This window comes from Lissotriton vulgaris, chromosome 5 (genome assembly GCF_964263255.1).
Source record: "Lissotriton vulgaris chromosome 5, aLisVul1.2, whole genome shotgun sequence".
NCBI classification, from domain to species: domain Eukaryota; kingdom Metazoa; phylum Chordata; class Amphibia; order Caudata; family Salamandridae; genus Lissotriton; species Lissotriton vulgaris.
The window spans coordinates 887,893,539-887,915,310 of record NC_141693.1 but is presented as its reverse complement, the minus strand read 5'-3'; the positions used below and the strand labels follow the sequence as shown (position 1 = coordinate 887,915,310).

The following is a 21,772-nucleotide window of genomic DNA, read 5'->3' as shown; positions in this document are numbered from 1 at the left end:
TCAGATCTGAATTAGCTGCCCTTGAAACATTTTTCACTAATATTCTACCTTTGTACAGTGTACAAGGATGTCTCTTTCAAAAGTCAAGTTTCAAACTCTGGCTCTCCTTCCACAGACAGCTTTCTATTTCAGCCCCGTAATCACACACAATTATGAGAGAAGAGGTAAAAATCCTACATCAACCTCCCCAACAAATATCCATGCACACAAAAGAGGAGTAGGAGTACAAAGGAACAGATAATTAATGTAGTATGCGTCATGTGCTTCATTTTTTGAAAACTGGTCTCACCCACAAATTGTGGCATGCTTCATCATTTGGCTTTGCTATCAACACCCCTGCGCAGACCAGCGCCTGGTGTGGAGCAAAACAAAAGGGAAGACAATACAAACACAAATTTTGAGGGGTCAAAAAAGAAGAATGGTGCATAAATAAGAGTTTAAACTGGCTCAGGAATACCCGGGTTAATTTTATTCCTGGACTTCCTGGTCAGGATTGAAAATGGATATAGGATGGTCATGTCAGAGAGAGTTATTATCCCCCACCCCTCCTATCTGCATGTCTGTCAACATGTTTCAGCCCTAAAAGGGACTTTACTGCTTTCATCAGAACCTAAGATCCCTTTGATTCCCCTACTATCCTACTTTCCTTTGTAGGTAGTTTGAGATTTGACCTAATCTGGTCTGGGGGCTTCAAAACACACTGTGGAAATACAGAGTTTCACTGTAGTAGTTGCTTAAAAAGGTGTGGGAGTGAGAGCGGCTCCCTGTAGTCAAACATTTATCAAGGTGAGATCAGCGCCTATACAGTTCTCTCAGCATGCCGTATGTACCTTTTTTACAGTGTACAAGGATGTCCCCTCCCAAAGTCACGTTTCAAACCCTGTCTCTCCTGCCACTGACAGTGGTCTATTTCAGACCCCACAAGGTCTACTTGGGGCCTAAGCACGACTCAGTCATGTTATCAGTGTGGCTCATGCACTTCAGTTCCATTAAGGAGCATTAGGCAACACTCGTCATGATGCAGATATGCGACGGCCACTGGGGTAAGTACTGATGCCACTCCAGGTCTTTATCTAGATCCTTGCCTTTGACCAGCAAGTTGTGGAATTAGGTGTCTTCAGGACGCTGTGCAAAAACGAAGTCCAGAAAGCAAAATGAAAGGGATTCCACAGCATCCAGGCATCATTTCCAGTATAGCGGTATGCTCCAGATCAATCGCTCCTCGATTCCAGCGCTGGTGTCATCGTCAAAACCATAGTGAGTGGATAGCACTCTAGTGCAGCTTCTGCCTCTGCCCTAGCTCCAGCCTAAGACCTTGTATCACCAGTTGCATTCCTGGAGTTCCCAGCACCTAGCACAGGTTGTGGCTTTTACGCAGCCTTGCTAGTCTTATTCCGCCGTGATCCAGTTCACCCTGGTGCTCTGTGAGGTAGGTCCAGAGACTTGTGGGGGAATCAAGGTGCATTGAGGGGCGTTGGTACATGCCTTTGCCTAGAGTTGAGTATTTCATCCGGCTTAATGACATTTTTTGCTAAGACCATATACAAAGGGCAGATATCAATGGTCATGATGACGATGACAGTAGTGAGGTGGGATATTTGGTTGATCCTAATGGTACAACAGCTGTGGAGTATTTAGCCCTTCAAAATGCTTGTGGGCTTGATACCGCACCAAATTTTACTTGATTTGCTTTTCTGGACCTCACTTGAAGTAGATGGGCTCTTTATCAACGGCCCTAAAGAAGACAGCAGGATTTCTTGAGTTGACTCTTCCAGTGGAAAAAGAGTCTAATCTCTTTATGGAGATTTTCTAGCCAGCCTCCTCAGCTTCTGGGCCATTATCATAGTTTAGGAAGTGACTGATGGAGCCTAAGCTTGTTGCATGGAACAGACCATTCTATGCCACTGCGATGAACTGTCAGGTTGCCTGTTGCCATCATCCACTGCCGTTAGTTCTCTAATTTCTGTCTGCTCACCTCTCCACTTAAAGTCTTGTAGTGTAGGCTTTATCCTGCTCCAAGCGGTATTCTGGCACCTTCCCCACCACTCCTGCTGCCCGTGAGTCAAAGCAGATGGAGTCATTGGGGGATATGTTTTTCTTCTTTGAGAATCTTGCCCTCTGATCGCACGATGTGATCTGTTTTTGGCAGGGTATTTTCATGCGCATTAGGAGATGGTGCAGATGGTCAAGCACGATCTTCCGGACCATATTCAGAACCATTTTACTGTAGTTGTTTGAGTTGAGCAGAGTGAGGTGAAGGAATCCTGGCTGATGAGCTCATTGGTTGCCGTCCACCGTCGTGGCTTCATTCTGTAGGCTTTTTTGAAGATGTTTAATAGACATTCCTTTAAGGACTCCTATTTATATGGCGAGAAATCTCACTTAACCCTGGAGTGTTTTCGGCAGGGTCAGGCTAAGTCTTGTTCCCTGAGATTGGTCTCACTTACGCACCATTTACACTGGCAGTACCTTAAGTTTCACGACTATTCCATCAGCCAAAGCATTTTTTGGTAGTACTAGAGAGGGCATGTTGGATCTAGAGGTTGACATGGCCACCCAACAGCTTTTATCTTCCTCCTCTTTGCCCGCAAAACCCACGTTAGCTTTCTCGCGAGGGAGCACATGTGGCCTATGTGAGAGAGAGCCTCATTTCATCTGGGAGCATGGCAGTCTATCACCATGGACTGGTTCATCCTCCAAAGCATTGAGAATGGATATACCCTCCCTCTACAAGAGTTACCTCCCACCGATTCCTCCTATGCTCTCTGTTCCTTCAGGTGAGCTGCTTGCATCCTCCAACCGAAAACCTTGGCCCTACTGAGCAAAGCAGTGGTCAATCTGGTTCCAGAGCGAGAGTCTGGGAAGGGTTGTAATTCCCACTATTTTCTTGTGCTGAGGAAGTCCTCAATCTCTGAGTTTTTTTAGCTAGGAAAAATTCAAGATACTCTCTATTGCTCAGTTTCTTTTGGCTCATAGGGGTAGACTGAATGGTGTCCCTTGACCTGCAGTATGAATATTTTCACATACCAATCCTGGAGCCTCACAAGAGGTACCTGAATTAACTAGCTGTTTTTGATCCTTCATTTGGCTGAAACCGGCGTTTTGTGTCTTTACTAATGGTATTGCAGTGGTTGCATCTTCACAGGATGCAGTTATATTCATTCCCATACCTTCACAATTGGCAGCTGAAGGTGGAATTGCCACAGCTGGTGTCAAGGTTGCTCTTCTGTATAACTTTAGGTTTTCTATCAACCTGTCCAAATCTCACCTAGAGGTGTCATAAGGCCTCCTTTTCATTCAGGCGGTGTCAGAGATGATGTCTCTCAATGCCTTCCCACATCCTCAGTGGATTCAGGATATTATCCTGCTATTTCAAGTGGAGCTTTTCACCCTCCCTTGACAATCCTTCACCTGTTAGGACTCTTAACTTTCTGCATCTGGTTGATCATGCACATGTGCACTCCAGTGGTGCCTCCATTCCTACTGTGTTCAGCATTGGGGTGGCTTGTAGGGCAGCCCCCATATTTCCCTGGAGGCTGCAAACAATCTTCAGTGATGATCAGTGTGAAGTATGAAGATGAAGGCTTTGGACATTGGGATGAAAGACTTGCCCCTTCGAATGTGAGAAAAGGCCTACTCTGAGTGGAAGTGCGAGAGGGGAATACAGAGACAAACCCAGCAGATCCGCTGAGTATCATCCTCTTCCGCCAGTCTAGCACAATCAGAATCATCTGGTGCAATTTTCTCAGAATCTCATGAAACTCCAGTAAATTAATAGGACACCACTGCTCCACAGGAGACTAGAGTCTCTGATCTTTAAATCCTTCAGATGTGAAACCCACCCTTGAGTGAAAGCATCCATCAAAAATGTAGACACTGCTGGTCGAGAGCAGAAAAACTAGTTACTTACCTGTACACTATGGTTCTCCAGTATTATCTTTCATAGATTCACATGCTTGTATCTTCCCGGTCGTCATGGTGGGAGTCTCACGGTAACAGAATGACTATAGCAGTATCATAGAGTAAATCACTGCATAGAAAGTCCCATAGGGGACCATAATATTTGGTTGCCAAACCTCCTCATTATTTTGACCAAAACTCAGCCAATCAGCTCCCAGCCCTGACATCACACTTCCCAGCAGAGCCATCATACCTCAGATTTCCAGCCCCGAGTCAGAGCCAAGGATATATCTAGAGATAAGAGGTCTACCTGAGTAACGGGGAGGTGGGAGGGTCGCATGTGAATCTATGAAAGATAATACTGGAGAACCATAGTGTACAGGTAACTAACAAGTTTTTCTCCAGTATTGAATCTTTAATAGATTCACATGCTTGTATCAGAATAGTGAGCAGTACTTATAGAAGATGCGTTGCTCAGGATAGAACTTCACAGACTGTGGGCTCTGCTCCTATTTCTTGTATATAAATAAACAGAAACTTAGAATAGTATTCAAACTTTACACAAATCATGTCTGTTGAACAAATAGAATACCAATAAAACAAGAGCATAACCTTGAAAGAAAGCAAATATATACACAAATATATATATATAGATATATATAAATATATATATAATCTTGACCAATACCTCAATGAAATAGATGCCGAAGAACTGCTTGTCCCACTGCTGCGTCATTTCGGCATGCTGTATCTAGACAATAGTTTCTAGTAAAAGTGTGCATATTTTTCCACGTTGCTGCTCAGCAAATATCTGGCAGTGACACTCCTGCAAATAGGGCCGTAGAAGTTGCCACTTTTCTGGTGGAATGTGCATGTACTCTGGATTGGAGAGGATTACCAGCTTCGTCATGGCACTGAGAGATAGCCGAAGAAATCCATCTAGAAATACTGGATCTTGAAAGTGTTTTAATCTATGATACTGCTATAGTCATTCTGTTACCCTGAGACTCCCACCATTACGACGGGGAAGATACAAGCATGTGAATCTATGAAAGATAATACTGGAGAACCATAGTGTACAGGTAAGTAACTAGTTTTTTCTGCTCTCGACCAGCAGTTTCTACATTTTTGATGGATGCTTCCACTCTAGGGTGGGTTTCACATCTGGAGGATTTAAAGATCAGAGACTCTAGTCTCCAGTGGAGCAGTGGTGTCCTATCAATTTACTGGAGTTTCATGAGATGCTGAGGAAATTGCACCAGATGATTCTGATTGTGCTAGACTGGCGGAAGAGGATGATTCTCAGCGGATCTGCTGGGTTTGTCTCTGTATTCCCCTCTCGCACTTCCACTCAGAGTAGGCCTTTTTTCACATTTGAAGGGGCAAGTCTTTCATGCCAATGTCCAGGGCCTCCACCTTCATACTTGGAAATTGACTGGGGCAGACTGAGTTTATTTGATTTACTTGCAGAGGTGGTGGATGTAATTCTTTCAACACACCGCACCTCAATAAAATCTGTCATTAACGTTTAGTCCCATGTTTGGTCTTGGTGCATTGGAGAGGACGTTGACCTCCTTAAGGCTCACCGTTGTGACTCTTAGCTATTAAGACACTGTTTCTGATTCCTATCACCTCAGCTCAATGTGTTAGTAAGTTCCAGGCTTTGTTTGTACATTCCCCAGTCTTTTTTATTTTTTGGGGTTAGCTAATTTGCAGGGTAAAGGCTTTGATCCTCACAAGGGTTATTACTCTGTTCCACATGTGTCAATCAATCACCATGTCTTCCTTCTATCCAGACCCACATCCCACCAAGTAGGAAGAGGAGCTTTACCATTTGGGCTCCCTGCAGGCTGTCCGCTTTTACTTGGATAGCGCCTGGAAATTTCGGGCAGATGAGCGGCAGTTTTTTGGTTATGTTGGTGCCAAGAAGGATGCGGTTGCCTAATATGATCTGTTATGCACTTGCCAAGAAGCATCCCCCATGAAAGTAACTGGGTCAATTCCAGCAGAGTGAAAGCTGCTGCTCCTACTTTTTCCATGGAATCCCTGTGCGGGACATTTGTTGTACTGCTACATGGACTACATTCTACACCTTCACAAGACAGTACTCTCTCGACTCAGAAGTCTGTTGAGCTTGCCAAATCTGTGCTGGTGTGACGATCTCCTCAGACCAACCACTTGAGGGGCTGTTGCTTGCGTATTGCTTGAAGAAGTGAGGAATCTGCAGGTAGAAACATCCATCCAAAGAACAAATTACTTACATAAGGTTAAGGTCTTTCTAGTGGATACTTTATGTATGTGCAGATTTGTCTCCATTCTGTCTACCTCCCCATTCTGAGGAGTGATCTTAGGTACAATAATAAGCCTCCAATTTAGATGTTGGTACACTGCACAACATTTTGTCAATGTTATTAGCCTTTTCTTCACCTCTGAGTATGTGGATAAAACTGACAAGGAACTGATGTCAAGGTGCCAGGGTAGCCTATTTACGGCTACAGTGATGCCACATATGGGGTGACGCCTTGCGTCAATATGAAGCCAAGCACCTCATACTGGCACAGGAGAACTGTTTCAACTTGTCTGGATCCAGTCTGGCTCCTGTTGGAGATGCAAGAGATGAGGTTCAAGAGATTATGAATATGCATTTATGTAAAGTATGCATCTCAACGTTTGTTACCGAAGGTAAGAAGCTTGTGCTTCAAGGTAAGTGACTTCCTTTATTATGTAATAATGTAATTGCTCCACATTTTGCCCAGTAATCATCAACAAAGGTGCCTGCTTCGTAGTCATCTTTAAATGAATGAATTTGAAGTTTCACAGGCCTGCATGTTTGTAACTGGAATACTTAATATGCTGTGATATCGTTTCCTTTACTTTGCCTCGAAGGTTCTAGCTACCTGCAGAAGTGTTGACTCAAATTCCATAGATTATTATTTGATGGAAGAGAAATGTTTCATATCTAAAGACAAGAATGAATGTAGGAAGCCACCATTCCAGAGAGTGATCAATCCAGAAGAAGAAATATTACAAATTCTGAACAGCTGGTTCCCAGAAGAAGGATACTTAGGGAGAATTCTGCTAAAAATGCGAGAAGAGGTAAGTTTGTTGTTTAACGATTTACAATTGAAAACTCTACTAAAGTAATGACTGAATAATGTACATGTGGAGTTGGCTGTGAGTAGTACATACAGCATTATAGATAAAAAACTCTTGCTGTTCTTGGTAAACCAACATGCTGGCCTTGTTCAAGCTAATGTTGCTGAAGTCCTTAGACTTCTTCGGATACCTCTGAAACCGTGATTTGAATATATAAACTTCTAGCTCATTGACATGATTGCACATGGGCAGTGCCTGATGGATTACATTTCGGGGGACTTAAGGGTATTTAAAATGGCTAATTGAAAGAAGCAGAGTGATAATGTACACACAGGCTTTCTCTACAACTATATAAAATCTTTAGGTAAGCTTACCATTTTAAAGATATCCTAAGCAGTGTGAGGAGAAAATGCACCGTTTTTACTTGTTTTCTTCCCAATTGTATTATTGGTTGTTACTCTGATCACTGGAGCACTGCAGTCCAGTGCAGAGTGTATGTTCTCTGGCCACTAAAACATGTAGAAATAGACAAATCCCTGATTGGCATATTTACCTCTCCTATGAGGCTATAGTATATGCTGCAGAAACTACATCAATGGCATTAAAAGTTAAATGTCACCTGTGAACTTAAGCACCTATTATGCCACCCACTATTGTGACAAGGAAACATGGCTTCAGGCCTATAATTGTAGCCTGACTCATGCAGTTTAAACCTGACCTGTGTAGAAAATAACCCTTTTGACAGGGGGAAAATCTTCCTTTTAAATATTACTTTTTTTTTATGAAAATCTTTTTATTGAATAAACAAAAAATAATAAATTACAGTGCAGTATCAGTGATTTCGAACGAGCACAGTGCGTTTGCACAGTATCAACCATAACCTTACATAGGAACTATTTCTTTACATCGTGTCTTGTTAACTCCTCCACATTTTGGAATGTAATCTCCCAAGTGTTCTCTTTACTGTGCGGTAGAGTCATTAAATGGTGTGCATATCATCCCTCTACATTTGTTCCATGCTGTACAGATTCTGGACCATTTTTGTGGGCATATATCACCCCTACCGCCTGCATGCATCAATCCATATCTGTTTCCCAATCCCTGAATTTGAGCCTGGTAACTCCTTTCTAAGTTCTTGCTCTGTTACGCTTCCCTACCATACATCCGAGGGAGACCCACGTTTTCTGAGCTCTCGATAGGTCTGTTGCGTCCCATATGTTAAGAAGGCTCCATCGGGGCAAGACCTCAATTTTTTTAGCACAAGTTACTAACAGTGCTGCTTCCCTCAATATGTCTTGAGAATCGGGCATTTCCACCACTGATTTATGTGTGTCCCTATCTGACCATACCCTCTAGGACACACTGAGGAATTCAGGGTACCCAGTTTAACCAGTGCTGAACTTCCATAGTATGCTCTATGCAGGATTTTAAGTTGGATACATTTAAATCAAGATCGAATCGGCACCTCCCGGGTGGACGCCTATGCCTCCTGTCATTCTTCGTCGCTAGTATGTCCCACATCCTCTACCCATTTTGCACATGTTTTCCCCATTGTGTCCAGTGTGTTGTTTAATATTTTCCTGTATGTCAGAGAAATCGCCTTTTCCTGAAGGTAGTTGTCAAGGAGTCTATTTTCTAGGGGCGAGGAGGCCAGAAGATGAGTACTTCTGGGTATCGCCATGTGTAGTGTATTGCGGACTTGAAGGTATCTAAAGGTTTCCCCAACACTAAATTCCTAGTCCTGTTGGAGGTCACTGAAAGGGGCCACCTTCCCCCAGCGCACATATCGCCAACTCTAAATATTACTTTTTAATATTGATTAATATTGTCAGAACCCCTTTCAAAGGTCCATGGGGCAAACAGGAGCTACTGGGCCCAACTTAGTGGTTGAGGCCTTTTACTCCTGATGACCGCGGTGCTCATACTATGAGATCTGAGTAACTGGGCCTAGCACCCCATCTGCACTTAAGTCTTAGTGATAATGCAAGTTGAGCAGTCCAAGGTTTCTTGGGGAGTAGATAGGTGTAGGGCGAACACAAGCTCACAAATCAGTGGAGGTTCTGCAACCATAATAATTGAATGTCCAGCCAAATACTCACTTTTTATAAATTGTAGTATTTATACACACTCTCAAAGCGAAATACGATACACACTAAGTAATAATATACCCTTCTTAAAGTCTGCATTCTAGTGCGGTCCCTGAGGGCATCGGAGTCTTCTAGCTACAGACCAGGTTATTCCCATTTACTTCAGACAATATACAGGCTAGGCTCCACTAGAGAATACGAGTCTTAGAGATCTCACAGTGGCTATTCAAAGTCAAATGTGTCCCAGCACGTCCGGTGCGTCATTCAGAGCAGGTCCCCACAGCCTCCCTCTCTACCTACCCCTTCACCTCCCCCTCAAGGTCCTGCGACTCGAGGTGCAGTCCTATCCGCTCCTGCTGGAGACGAGACAGAAGGCCCAGAAGCATTCACAAGTTCTGCATTCAAGTCTATTTTGACTGATGCCAGCGATGATTGATAGTCTAGTTGCGGCCAACACGGGGTCTGGACCTCCAAGGCAATCCTCTGTTGTCACGGTAAGTACTACTGGTCTCCGATCAGACCTGGGGTACTACATAAATTCCGATGGCACAGTAGCAGCTTCGAATACCCAGTAGCTCACTGTCAATGGCCCCCCCCATCTTTCTCCGCGGCTCCCTCCTGGCATACAGGAGTTGCACTTCCAGCACTCAAGACTTTGACAGGTCGAATTTGCAGTTTAAACCTACACTGATAGGTTCAGGGCCAGCTCTAGGGCGGTGCGACTGGAGTCATAACACCAGGCGCCATGCTGGCAAGTTTATTTTGGTTTTAAAAGCACCTGCTGCCTGTGTTACTTGCCTCCAGCAATTTCCAGGCAACAATAAAAATAACAAGATTACTCCGGTGATTAATGTTCTTCCTGTATATAGAGAGATACGTTTTTTCTAGTTGAGGTTTTGACTGATCATAAAATAGCTCAGAGGATTAATATGCCTCCTGCAAAGAACGTATACCATGCAGTTCACAAAGGGCATATCATGTAAATAGTTCAGTGGGTCACTGGTTTTGTAAGAGAAGATCCTTTTTTACTTGCAATTTAGAATTTAGAATCCTAATATAGAACAGTGAATGATTAACTGTCATCAAAGAACTGCATGCACACTGCAGAGTATAGATTAGAGCATAGATTAATGTTGAGAAAGGGTTCTTATTATTACAGAGAACCCCCAAGTATGATGTTCCATTTACAATTCTGAGTTAGTGCTTTCCAGACCAAGCCCTCTTAAACTATTCTGCCTACCAGTATCGATGTCACTCCTACACCTTGTAGTCCTCTGGCTTATGTAATATTTCATACACGCTGATTTACACTCGTATGATTGATTGTCTCTGTGTAATGTGTGTGATACAAAGTGCTCTGACACTCTCCACTGATATGTGTGGTGCTATATAACTAATTAAATGCATCTGAACGAGTGTGGTTATGGAGCCTTGAGAGGCACAGTTAAAAGGTGGTGGTGAGGGAATCCTTGGTGGAGGTGGTCACCACCTCCACCATGGATGGGGGGCGCCAACAAACATTGTGCGCACCAGGCACTACCCATGCTAAAGCTGACCCTGGCCAGGTTACGGCTGGCAAGCTTGCAGTCATGTTTTACATTGTTACTCTAGTTGTGGCACAATGAATGCTGCAGCTCACTAGTGACATTTTATTGCCCATGATACACTTTGTACCATAGACTTGGAACTTATAGGTAAGTTAAATATGCTAATTCAGCATATAGCCAATTTAGTCATTTTTTAAGGGTCCGAGCACGTGCACTGGGGTCTTGTTAGTAGCGTCCCAGTGCACAGAGTAAAAAATAAAGTACTCTGAAATTGGTTTGACCATGCAAAAAGAGACTTGCTCGACTAAAATATTAAGTGTATCTCAAATTTGTAACGAAGTAGAAAAAAAATGTAACTACTCTTTTGAATGTTTATTAAAAACCCAATTCAATGGTGAAGTTTGATTTTAATTACAATATTTAGGAAAATTAGCTTTTATAACGTTACCTTGTCCCTGCCTGACGCTCCTGAAGGCTAATTTACATTAGCTCTCCAGTAGCTGTTAACCAAGTGCTTGACCTTAATGAGACGTGAAAACTGCTCCCACAGCAGGGACAATGGCGAGGGAGTGTGGAGGTGTTTTCTGCTCTTGGCACAAAGACCATTTTGTGTTGGCCCAGGAACATAACGAACATCAAAGGGGCCTACACTGTCACAAGTAAATGTCAAGTGGCATCTGGAAAGGCAGAGCCTGTGTCCCCATAGTCAGGCTGGCACCAAACCCTGTGGTAGGAAAGCTACATCCAAAACGGGTTTTCAGTGACCACAAAGGAGGGGCCTGCTCATCTCCTCTGGGTGAGCTCAGAGACTGCACAAGGGGAGAAGGGTTTCTTGGATTTTGGGGATAAAGTACACTGTGCGATTGTTTGCAGTAGGGAAAATAGGAACAGCTGCAAATGTGGGTAGGTTTGGGTGGGTGAGAACTTTTACCACGTTCGTTAGGGAAGATCCAGGAGTCAACTCCACCTACTAGCTGGTGCTAGGCGTAAATGTGCACTGCCAAGGCACTATCATCAGGACGCTTTCTAGACCTGTGTGAGAAGGACTGCACCAGCTGCATAAGACCTGTAAGCAGTGGCGGCTGGTAGGGAATGATGTCTGGGTGGGGGAAAGGTGGGGTAAGAAAGAAGAAAAAAAAAACGTACCTAGGGTCACCATCGCCAAACGCCGTCTCGCCTTCAATGCAGAAACTAGGATTAGCATAGCCGCCCAGAATCCCCTGAACAAGCCCAACGCTGCCTTACAGTAGCATTGTGATTGGTCTGACAGGGACCTGAATGCTGTGCATGTTCTCCACCCAGCTGTATAATACAGCCTGTGGAGAACATGCACAGTGTGCATGACGGTTTGGCTGGCATGAGTCGGCCGGCCAAACAGTCATGCACACTTAAGGTGCAGCCATCACTTCTCCTTCAACGGCAGGGGAGCCCGGACTGGACCCTACAGTTAGCCTGTGCCTGACACCCTGAGAATCTTTAAGTGCATCTCCAGAAGTTCTGCGGGCCTTAGATGTGTACTCCTGTGGTTGTTTGGGCATCGGAAGAAAGTTTAGACCATTATGAAAACTATTCCGCCAGAGCTCCCAAGCTTCAGCTGGACCTCACCGATAATGTTTCTGACCAGCTCAGCTTTGTCCTGCTCAAAGATCCCTGCATCTCTGAAAAATACCTAAATCCCATTCTTCATTGAAACGTTGACAATTTTCAGCTAGAAATTTGATAAACACCTGTGGGGACCAGCGTGCTTCAGGTATCCAGCATTTGTTTTTACAGTGGAGAATACAGTTTCTGTAGCGACCCGTTCTAGGAGAATTTTTCTTTTAATATGTTGTTTCTTTGATTTTTTTTAGCTATTTTGTTACTTGTAAATGCTCTACACATCTTCTTTAAGTTAAATCTGTCTGTTCTATACCAAAGCTAACCACGGGTGGCGCTCAGGTTTAATTTACTGAAACCTTTGACTGGACTTACCAAGCTAGTGACTTAATTGCTTGTGGTGGACTACCATCCACCCCAATGAATAATTCACTTTCTTACATGCAGGATTTAGATGAAATATTACCTGCACCTAATGAGAAGATTGTTTTTGATGTTTATGTAGGGAGCCCTTTCACTAGCCTTTAAGAACTAGAAGGGGAAAGACTCTCCACTTAAGGGTAGGTATTCTTATATTGGTCTGCGTATGACCGTTTAGGCAAATGCTGGTTGAAAGACTGTTTTTTTCTTAAATGTGAAACCAGAAACAAGAACTTTAAGAAAGAAAATGTTGCTAATGACGTCATCAGACATGCCAATTGTTAATCTTTACCAATTGTCATGGACAGCTGGGTTAATTGTAAACGATTGCCTTCTTTTAAGTTGTTATCTATTTATGTATGCAATGGTACATAATGTTAACATTTTCATAACTGTTTTTTCATTTTGTGGAATGTTGTACTGTTTCTATTGTAATAGCATTGCCAAACTGATTTAATAATTGTAAACTTAAAACGCACATGGAAAACATTACAAAATACGAAAGAGCAGATTAGGCCAGAGATATAGAATAAAATATCGGTCACAATGTCACATGTCTTATGCATATGTGTTTCTTGTGAAGCAGCTCGATTCAGCAAAGACAATACCATAACCTATAGCATTTATACAAATGATACAGATTGTAATGTGGTTTGAACAGGTTGACTGCAATAATATCCTGGTATGACAAGTACATTGTATGACTTGTGCCTTCTGTTAAGAGCCTCGAAAGCGTCCTGGGCTTCACTACCCTTACAGGTGGACATATGTGCTTGTTTGAAAATGTCAACATGTTGATCTACTTACGTCCTCATTATGAGTGGCCTGAAATTTATCAGAATCAATACAATCTGACTGCTGAGTCCGTTTACAGAGTCTGATAAATAAGTCCCAAATACGCGTTTGTCTACGATAATGGGGTATAGAATGCAGACGATTGGTGCTTAATGCACCTACATATGCATCTCAAACTCTGAATTGCGATATGTGAGGTAACAGAGATATTTCCTTCTTTGGCAGAATTTTTATGTGTAGCTTGAACATATCTGTAAATATTATCCTTGTAGCAGACTGGAAAGTTATCTAAAGAAATTGGTGGTTTCTGTACTTGTAACCACAAAAGTATGTTTACTGGGAGGTTTTCTGGTGTGAAAAAAAGTGAAGAGAACAGATAAGTGTGATTCCTTGGTCTTGAGACCTTGTAAGCAGCGTATTGCCATACACTGAGACAATCTCAACAAGATCTGATGAGGATGGATGTTCAACCTTTGTAACATGCTTGAAGACTCTTTCTCGCCCAAGAAAAAGAAGAAACAGGAAATGGACTGTTGCTGCTATTCCCTTATCCTCCAATTTGTTGCAATCATGCCGGTGCTGGTTGGTATTGTGTATCCTACCTATATTGGGGGCCAGTCTCAATTAGCCTATATTGTGTATTCAATCTGGAGCATTAAATAGGTCAGTTTTTTAGACTACATATGCATCCCAAAGTGTGGCAGCTCCATTTCCTCCCCTAAGCTGCAGGTCTCTGGACATGGCGTCAGTTTCATCTGCTGCTCACTTATGCACTACCCGTAGCCAGCATTCGCGGAGGGCCAACTGGGTAGCCTTCCAGGACATTGCAAATAAGCGCATAAAGAGGGCCATGGCAAAATCTACTAACTTCATATAGTGTTTGTTGCGTTTCATCAGTTCACTGATTCCAAGGGGCAGAGCAGGGGGTCAGGCAGAAAATGTACATCTTTCACCGCTGATATATGATCCATCACTTGGGTCCAAACAGGGACCAGTGTCGGACATCCTCACACCATGTGTGTACAAGTCACATCAGGGTGGTGACAGCGTGAGCATAATGGGACTACTATTAGGAATATTCTGTGGAGTCGGTGCCTTGTGAGGTGTGTGTGGTGTAAGTAATTAAATTGTGTAAAGTTGAGGTGGGTATTACTGGAAACGTGCTTCACTTCTTTTGTGGCCATCCGCCATTGCTTAATTGTCAGAGATGTCCCCAGACACTCCTCCCAGTGGAGCTTACTGCGTGAGGTGTAGTCTGCATCTGCAGCCTTTAAGAGTGCGTATAGCATTGTGACCGCTTTCCTGCCCAAGTCGTGTGTTAGGATGCACTGAAGGCCATGATGCTGGGTTGGATCCTCCAGTCCCAACGCCCACGTACCTCTGACCTCCAAGACAAGCGTGTTATAAGTAAGAAACGCACCAGCGACCAGCCCATATATACCATGCAGCTCCTGGAAGGAAAGCAGGACACACCATCATAATAAATGTCACCCATACAAGACACCCCTGCCTCCTACAACATTACTGGGACATGTGCCCCCTTTAGGGCACTCATTCTGGGTGCGCTCCAAAGTGCCATTTGAGGGGCGCAAAGTGTTGGCTTGCGTCTGGGATGCATATACCTACTCCAGCAGAACTTGGCGGCACACATCAGTCTGCCCAGATCCCTGGATGTGACCCTCTCGTAAGCAGCCAGTCCAAGAAGCCAAATGTATCCTAGCTCTTCCTGGATGGTTCTACTCTCCTATGGTGTCACCCACCAGCCATCGCATAGGCCGCCGTAACTGTGACACTGCAAAATACAGTTTGAGGTCCGGCATCCTTAGACCATCCTCCGTCTATGGATGCTGGAGGGTCTGTGTAGATACCAGTTTGCTGGCCCTTCCCATAACAAGTTGGATACGAACCTCCATAGGTCCATAAAGAATGCGTTAGTCGGGACCACCGGAACTGCCGCAAAGAAATATAAGAGCCTGGGAAGTACTAACATCTTGGCAATGGAGGCCCATCCCATAGGGTATAGAGGCAAGCACATCCAGAAGCCCAGATACTGCCGTACTGACGCCAGGGTTCTCCCTTGGTTGCCATTTAGGAGGTCTCTGTCACTGTGGTACATATTGACACCCAGGTATCGAATTGTCTCGTATCACCAGAGTAGTTTGCCAGGCTCCTCTGCATATGCGCGCTCTACTCTATGTAGGGAAAAAACACAGGACTTCTCTACCCCACCCTCAGCTCTAGTGTAGCTACAGTAGGTTGCCCTGTTGGGGATTAATCCACACTGGTCAGGGTGGAACCATGTCCGAAACAAGTTTGGGCAACACCACAATGAGGGCCTCACAAATGGAGGTTGGCAATATGCTCTGTGGTGCAGCTCTTGGTAGACCATCAGCAACTTGGGGGCAAGGGTGGCCCTAAACATCGCATAATATTCTATAGGGAACTCGTCCGTTCCCGGGGCTTTGTTGTGGGTCATCTGACGGATCTCCTGTATCTCCTCGATTTGTAAGTGGTGTTACAGTTCTTGAAATAGATGGGACATCAGGTGGGGAAGAATAGCTTCCCTAATGTCGTTCTGGACCTGGGTTGGTGGAGATTTGGAAGAGGGGAGTAAAGCTCCACATAGTATTGGACAAAAGCCTCATTAATGTCTGCTTTGGTGTTTACGATGTCACCAGCAGAGTTAAGAGTTATGAGGATGCAACGCACTGCCAATCACAAATAGCCATTCCAGAGTGCGTCCCGGATTGTCACTGTATACACGCTGGTGAAACAAGGAGGACTTGTAGTCAATGCTTCTCAGGCGGCATTTCTCCTTACATTGTTTCCAAAGCTCAATTAGCAGTGCACAAGCCTTGACCACTGTCACCACTTCTATTTTGGTTGCCCGTTGGTGCGCCTCCTGCTCCAAGACACTGAGGAGCAGAGAGGACCATTCCCCCTAAGTAGTCTTAATGCAATGCCCTAACTTGCAACTTTCCTTGCGTAAATTCAAAATAATAGAGTAGCCGCACTCCTTAAATACTTAAACAGTCATCCGTTTTATTCTTTTTTGCTTATAGCATTGGGTGCAGGTGGGAACCACCCTCTGATCTAGTAGCGTGAGAGTTTATGAACAAATATTGCGTTTTCCTAAAGGGAACAACGACCCCACTTTCCACTCCAATTGATTGTTTTCAAGTCTTATATATATTTCTTTAATATCCACTTTAGATAATAATTGAACTTTAGTCACTAGTATCAATTGAGAAACATTTTTTATTATGTATCAATTTTTTATGAATAGTGTTAAACCATCACACTACTGTCAGTACTTTCGTATCTTGTATCGCAATCCCAATGCATTTCGGGACTGTTTAACAAACACGGTGCCCATGCACACTCGAATAATAAACATAAATATCGTAGTCGTTGTTGACAGTGTTTGTAGAGACAAAAGCTAGTAAAAAACACCAATAAACAGTATGTAACACGATTGATCCAGCGTTGATGTGGTGTCTTTTATATTTCAGACACGGAAAGACCAGCCGACACGTGTTTCGTCGCATATGGCACAGTCTGCCTACGACTCTTCAGGGCTGTAGCGGACGGGTACGAATTGAAAGGTCGCTCTATCGGTGATAATTCCGACCCGAAGGGCCCAGGACCTGTGGAAAAAATGCCATCTCATCTGTATGTGGAGATTCTCAAGCGGAATTCGAGTTGGTATCTAACTTAAATCTTCAAACAAAAGCAAATGATACGTGGTAATAAAGAACTAATGGTTTAAAACAATTCTCATTAGATAGTAAGCCCGGCGGGGTAGATGCATGTGACTCCTTATTTCCGTAAGGCGGAGCGGGTAAGAGGACGGGTGCGTCCTGAATGAAATCCTGGTGTGCGCCGGATAAGCCCATAAGGTGGGCTTCTTTATTACCACATATCATTTGCTTTTGTTTGAAGAATTAAGTTAGATACCAACTCGAATTCCGCTTGAGAATCTCCAGGTCAGTCAGTCAGTCAAACAAGTTGTATTATCGGCCGTACGGCCATAAAAGCAATACAACAGATTAGATAAAAAGCGACATTCAAGATGATCCATGACCTACATAGTTATAAAACAGCATTAGCATAAATATGGTATCACAATTGAGTCTACAATGCTTAAAATATGAAGTTAAAACGATCGAATAAGTTAGTATAAAATCAGGTAAAAAAAAGAGAAAGACACTACAATTGAATAATCCGGTAGATACAATGGTGCTAGGCTAAAACTATGACCTTCTGTATAGGACCAATAGTCATCCCACAATTCAACGATGTGAAGGAGAAAACGCAACCACGCGTCTCCCTAATTCCATTGATTTAATCTTTGCACTTCTAGTACACCACATAGAAAATAGGAACCTGGAGGTGACGAATACCATCAAAAAAGATGGATCATATTTTAGGAGTCTGTACACCTCCAGATAGTTCCTCAGACCCAGATTCTTACATAATTGAACAATCCATTTAGCTCAGGCCTTTTTATATAAAGGGCAGAATAAAAGGACATGCAAATCGGACTATACACTAGCAGTGCACCCTGGACAACGATGGGCAGGGGTAAGTGCACCTATCCATATTGTTAGTGTAAGCCCTTACTGGAAGTGTTCCATATCTGAATTGCAGATATAATTTTTTTACTAGAAGGGCTGTATGTAGTCCAAGAACTGCTCAAAATGGAAATCAAACTTCACCTCCAAGAATCTAGAACTCAGTACGCCTAGAGTGCTATTTCGTAATAAGCTAGCCAAGCGATAATCCTTAAGGGCAGATGCAAGAGATTTTTTAGAGATAAGGGGACAAGTCTGTTCTGGTAGAAGCCAGATGTCTGCCCTCCCTATTGTGTAGCATAGATGTCTAATTTGCGTAAGCCAAGAAATCTTCCCCACCCCCACGATAGATAACAGATCCTTCAATTCCTCTCTCTAACTGGAGAGCTCGGGCGTACTCCAAAGACGTCTTCAAAAGAGAATGGGGCGGTTGGCTATTATATCCAAGATAGGGAACATGCCCAAATCAAGTCGCAATGGGAGGATAGAGGTGCTCTGGGGAAGTCTTAAAAGGCGTCTAAGAAATTCATTCTCAGTCGAGGCCATAGGATTGGCACTAACATGCCCGCAGAGATCAACACCATAGAGCACTACTCCCCTGGCTTGGGTCTTATACATTTCTACTGGGGGTCCTAGGATTGTCTGGGAACAGTCGTTATAGACCTTAAGGATACCCCTGGATGCTTATGCCAACTTCAAATTGGCTTTGGCCACGTGGGTCCCCCAATCCATTTGGTCGTTCAGGGTCACCCCAAGGTAGTCAAATGTGGAGGTTCTCTCGAGGGCCATACCATCCATATGGGGGTGAGGGCAATTTATTGTACTGGCAAGAAAAAACATATATTTAGTTTTGGAGAGATTAATCTCTAAATTTCTATTTTTATAAAATTGACAAAACGCTTCCAATGTTCGGTGGATGCCCATGGATGATTTAGACAAGAGGAGCGTATCATCAGCGAACATGAGAGCTGGTATCTTGCGATCTGCCAATCGAGGAGAGTCTAAATCTTTCTTGCCCAAAAGGTCAGCGATCAAGCTTTAAGAAAAAGAGAAAAGAGGGTGGGGGCCAGCACGCACCCTTGCCTAACCCCCCTTTCCACAGGGAATGGTGCAGATAGTTCCCCCTTTTTTCCATACTGCACCCTTGCAAATGTACCTTGGTGCAAACGTTGGAACAAGTGGCAGAAATATAAAGGAATACCCATATCTTTCAATATGGCCCAAAGCTTATCTCTTTGGACCAAATCGAATGCAGATCTTAAGCCTACGAATATCAAATACAAACTACCCCCCTCCATAACCACAGCTTTCCAATGAATTAGTTGAAGTCTAAATAGTTGGTTGATGGTAGAGACCTTAGAACGGAAACCAGCCTGTAGGGGGAGTTAGGATCCGATACTTGTCCATCCAATACTGCAACCTCGATAATAAGAAGCGGGCGAACAGTTTCTGTAGGACGTCTATCAAACTAATCGGACGATAGTTCGCCGGGTCAAGAGGGGAGCCCTTTTTATATATGGGTATAATTTCTGCCCCTAGCCACGTGTGCGGTACCTCCATACCCTGAAGGATGGCATTGAACAGCACCCAAATGTAGGGAGCCCATACCTTCTGTTCACTACGGAACAAGTCTCCCGGGATTCTGTCCAAACCCGGGGCTTTCCCTAAGGGTAGGCTCTTCAAGACCGCGACTGCTTCTTTCATGGTACAGGGCGGGGCTATCAAATTAGAACTACCGGAGGCGGTGGAGACGAGTGTACCCTCAGGTGTGGAAGAAAGGTCGGTGAATAGTGGCCTATTGGTTTGGGAGTACAGTTTTTTAAAGTGTGTGTTCAAAACCTCTTCACTTAAATTGGGCACAATAGCAGCACATCCCTCAACCATGCCAGTTTTAACAATAAGTGTGGCTCAGTGGTTAGAGGCGGCAGACCCGGAAGCTGAGATCGGCCGTGGACCAGGGTTCGATTCCCCGCCTCGGTGGGTCTCGGGCTCAAAAATTCCACGGAGTCGACAATTCTCGCTCTGGTGCCTACTCGACTCACAGGATCACACTCTGCGACTCTGGGCAATAGCTTGCTTAATCTCCACTATGGCCCCTCGCGGCGGGATGCCTGGCTTTCACCTTGTGGATACCCGGCCGGGGTATCTCACAGGGGAATACCAGGACGGGTTCCCTAAGCAAGCGCCTAGAGACCCCTGGGTTATAGCGCGCTATATAAATCGAAACACATTTACATTTACATTTACATAATCACGGCTGTCAAGTGCTATTTTGATGGTAGCCCATCTGTCTACCTCCCAATCTTGCTTGGCCTGAGCGATTGTGTTCTTGTAATGGAATCTTGCTGTTCTAATGCTTACATTAGTTCCACTTGTGACCTCCTTTAAAAGGGCACATTTCGCCAATCTACAGGAATTATTGAACCATAAGTTGAAGCGCGTGGGGCGAGCCTTAGGATTGGCGGTGGTGTAAAAAAAGTTGCTAGTTTATTAGAGAGGTCTTGATGGGTAATCTGAAAAGCAAGTTGGTGTGATAGGTCAAGTTTTTCCACTGGGAGACTAAAAGCATTCTGTAAAAAAGGGACAGAATGTTGGTAAAGTTCAGCGACCTTATCAACTAATTGGACATGCTTACCCCATCTGATTTGTCTAACGCCATCAGTAGCAATTACTTTCGGACGGTAAGAGGACTCCGCAGAGGGGGACAATTGGCTATGACCCATCGGAAGCTTTGGTTCTAGTGACAAAAGATTATGATCACTATCGTGTCTATTTTTTACATTAAAGCCCTTGATATCGGTCCAAAATTCAACGTTAACCATCATGTAATCTATCGTGGTGCCTCTGCCTGGTCTATTAAAAGTGAGTTTGCTGGGTGTATCTGAGGGAAATCTTCCATTACAGGCTCTAAGTGAGTGGGAGATTGTGAGCTTTTTTAGCTGGAGGACTAAAGGAGTCCAACCCCTAGTTTGATACATAGTGCATTCAGGAAAGGTCCATACAGAATCCTTTTCCTGGGTGACAGTAGCGAAACCATCTAGGGTTCATAGTGGCAGTTGAAATCCCCACCTAATATTTTATGAGTTGAGGCAGGAATTGTGGAAAGGAGTCGATCCAGCATATTTAAAATAGGGGAGGCCTGGGAGGAGGAAGTGGGACTTGAATAGATATTGACTACTGCTACCTTTAAGCCATCGGGGAAGTAAGTGTCTATCACTTTTGCTTAACAACCCAGGTGGGTTCCCACCCAAGTACAGAGTCCCACATATGGTCGCCCCCTGGTCCCCTGCCAAGCGGGAATAAAATAGGTAGCAAAACCCAGTCTGTGGGGGGCTGTTAAGGCCCAAGTTTCTTGAAATAGGCAAAGATCGTACTGGTCTATAAGCGCCCCCCACTCCGGGTGGTCTAGTTTAGAGGTGATACCAGCTAAGTTCCAAGAAATAAGCATAGTCTTATGGTTCTACTCTTGGGGAATAATGGTGACTAAAGGTGAACGCCTAACCATGGGGGGACTAATGTGATCTTTGCCAGAAGAAACATTAAGACTAAGGGGTCGTTGAACGACGCTATGTGGACTCAATGCCTTCCACCCTGTAAGTCTTTTATTTGTAATGGAGATTGTCTCCCCAGTTGTCCCCCGCACCTCCGGGGGATTACCTTCGGTAGGACAAGATTTTCTATGGGATTTTAACTCCAAGATAACGTATTGCGTGTGTTGAGGGCGTCACCCCCACACCCGGATTGGCAATATTCCATG

At 44.0% G+C, this 21,772-nt stretch overlaps 1 protein-coding gene across 7 annotated transcripts in view; it reads left to right on the top strand.

The window, feature by feature from the left end:
* PLCE1 (phospholipase C epsilon 1) overlaps window positions 1-21,772 on the top strand; it is a 1,649,974-nt gene that overhangs the window by 1,514,829 nt on the left and 113,373 nt on the right. For all 7 annotated transcript variants that reach the window (XM_086922473.1, XM_086922472.1, XM_086922474.1 and 4 more), the window contains one exon: window positions 6,787-6,996. In XM_086922473.1, coding sequence (XP_086778599.1) covers window positions 6,787-6,996 — 210 coding nt within the window. The remainder of the gene's footprint in view (window positions 1-6,786; window positions 6,997-21,772) is intronic.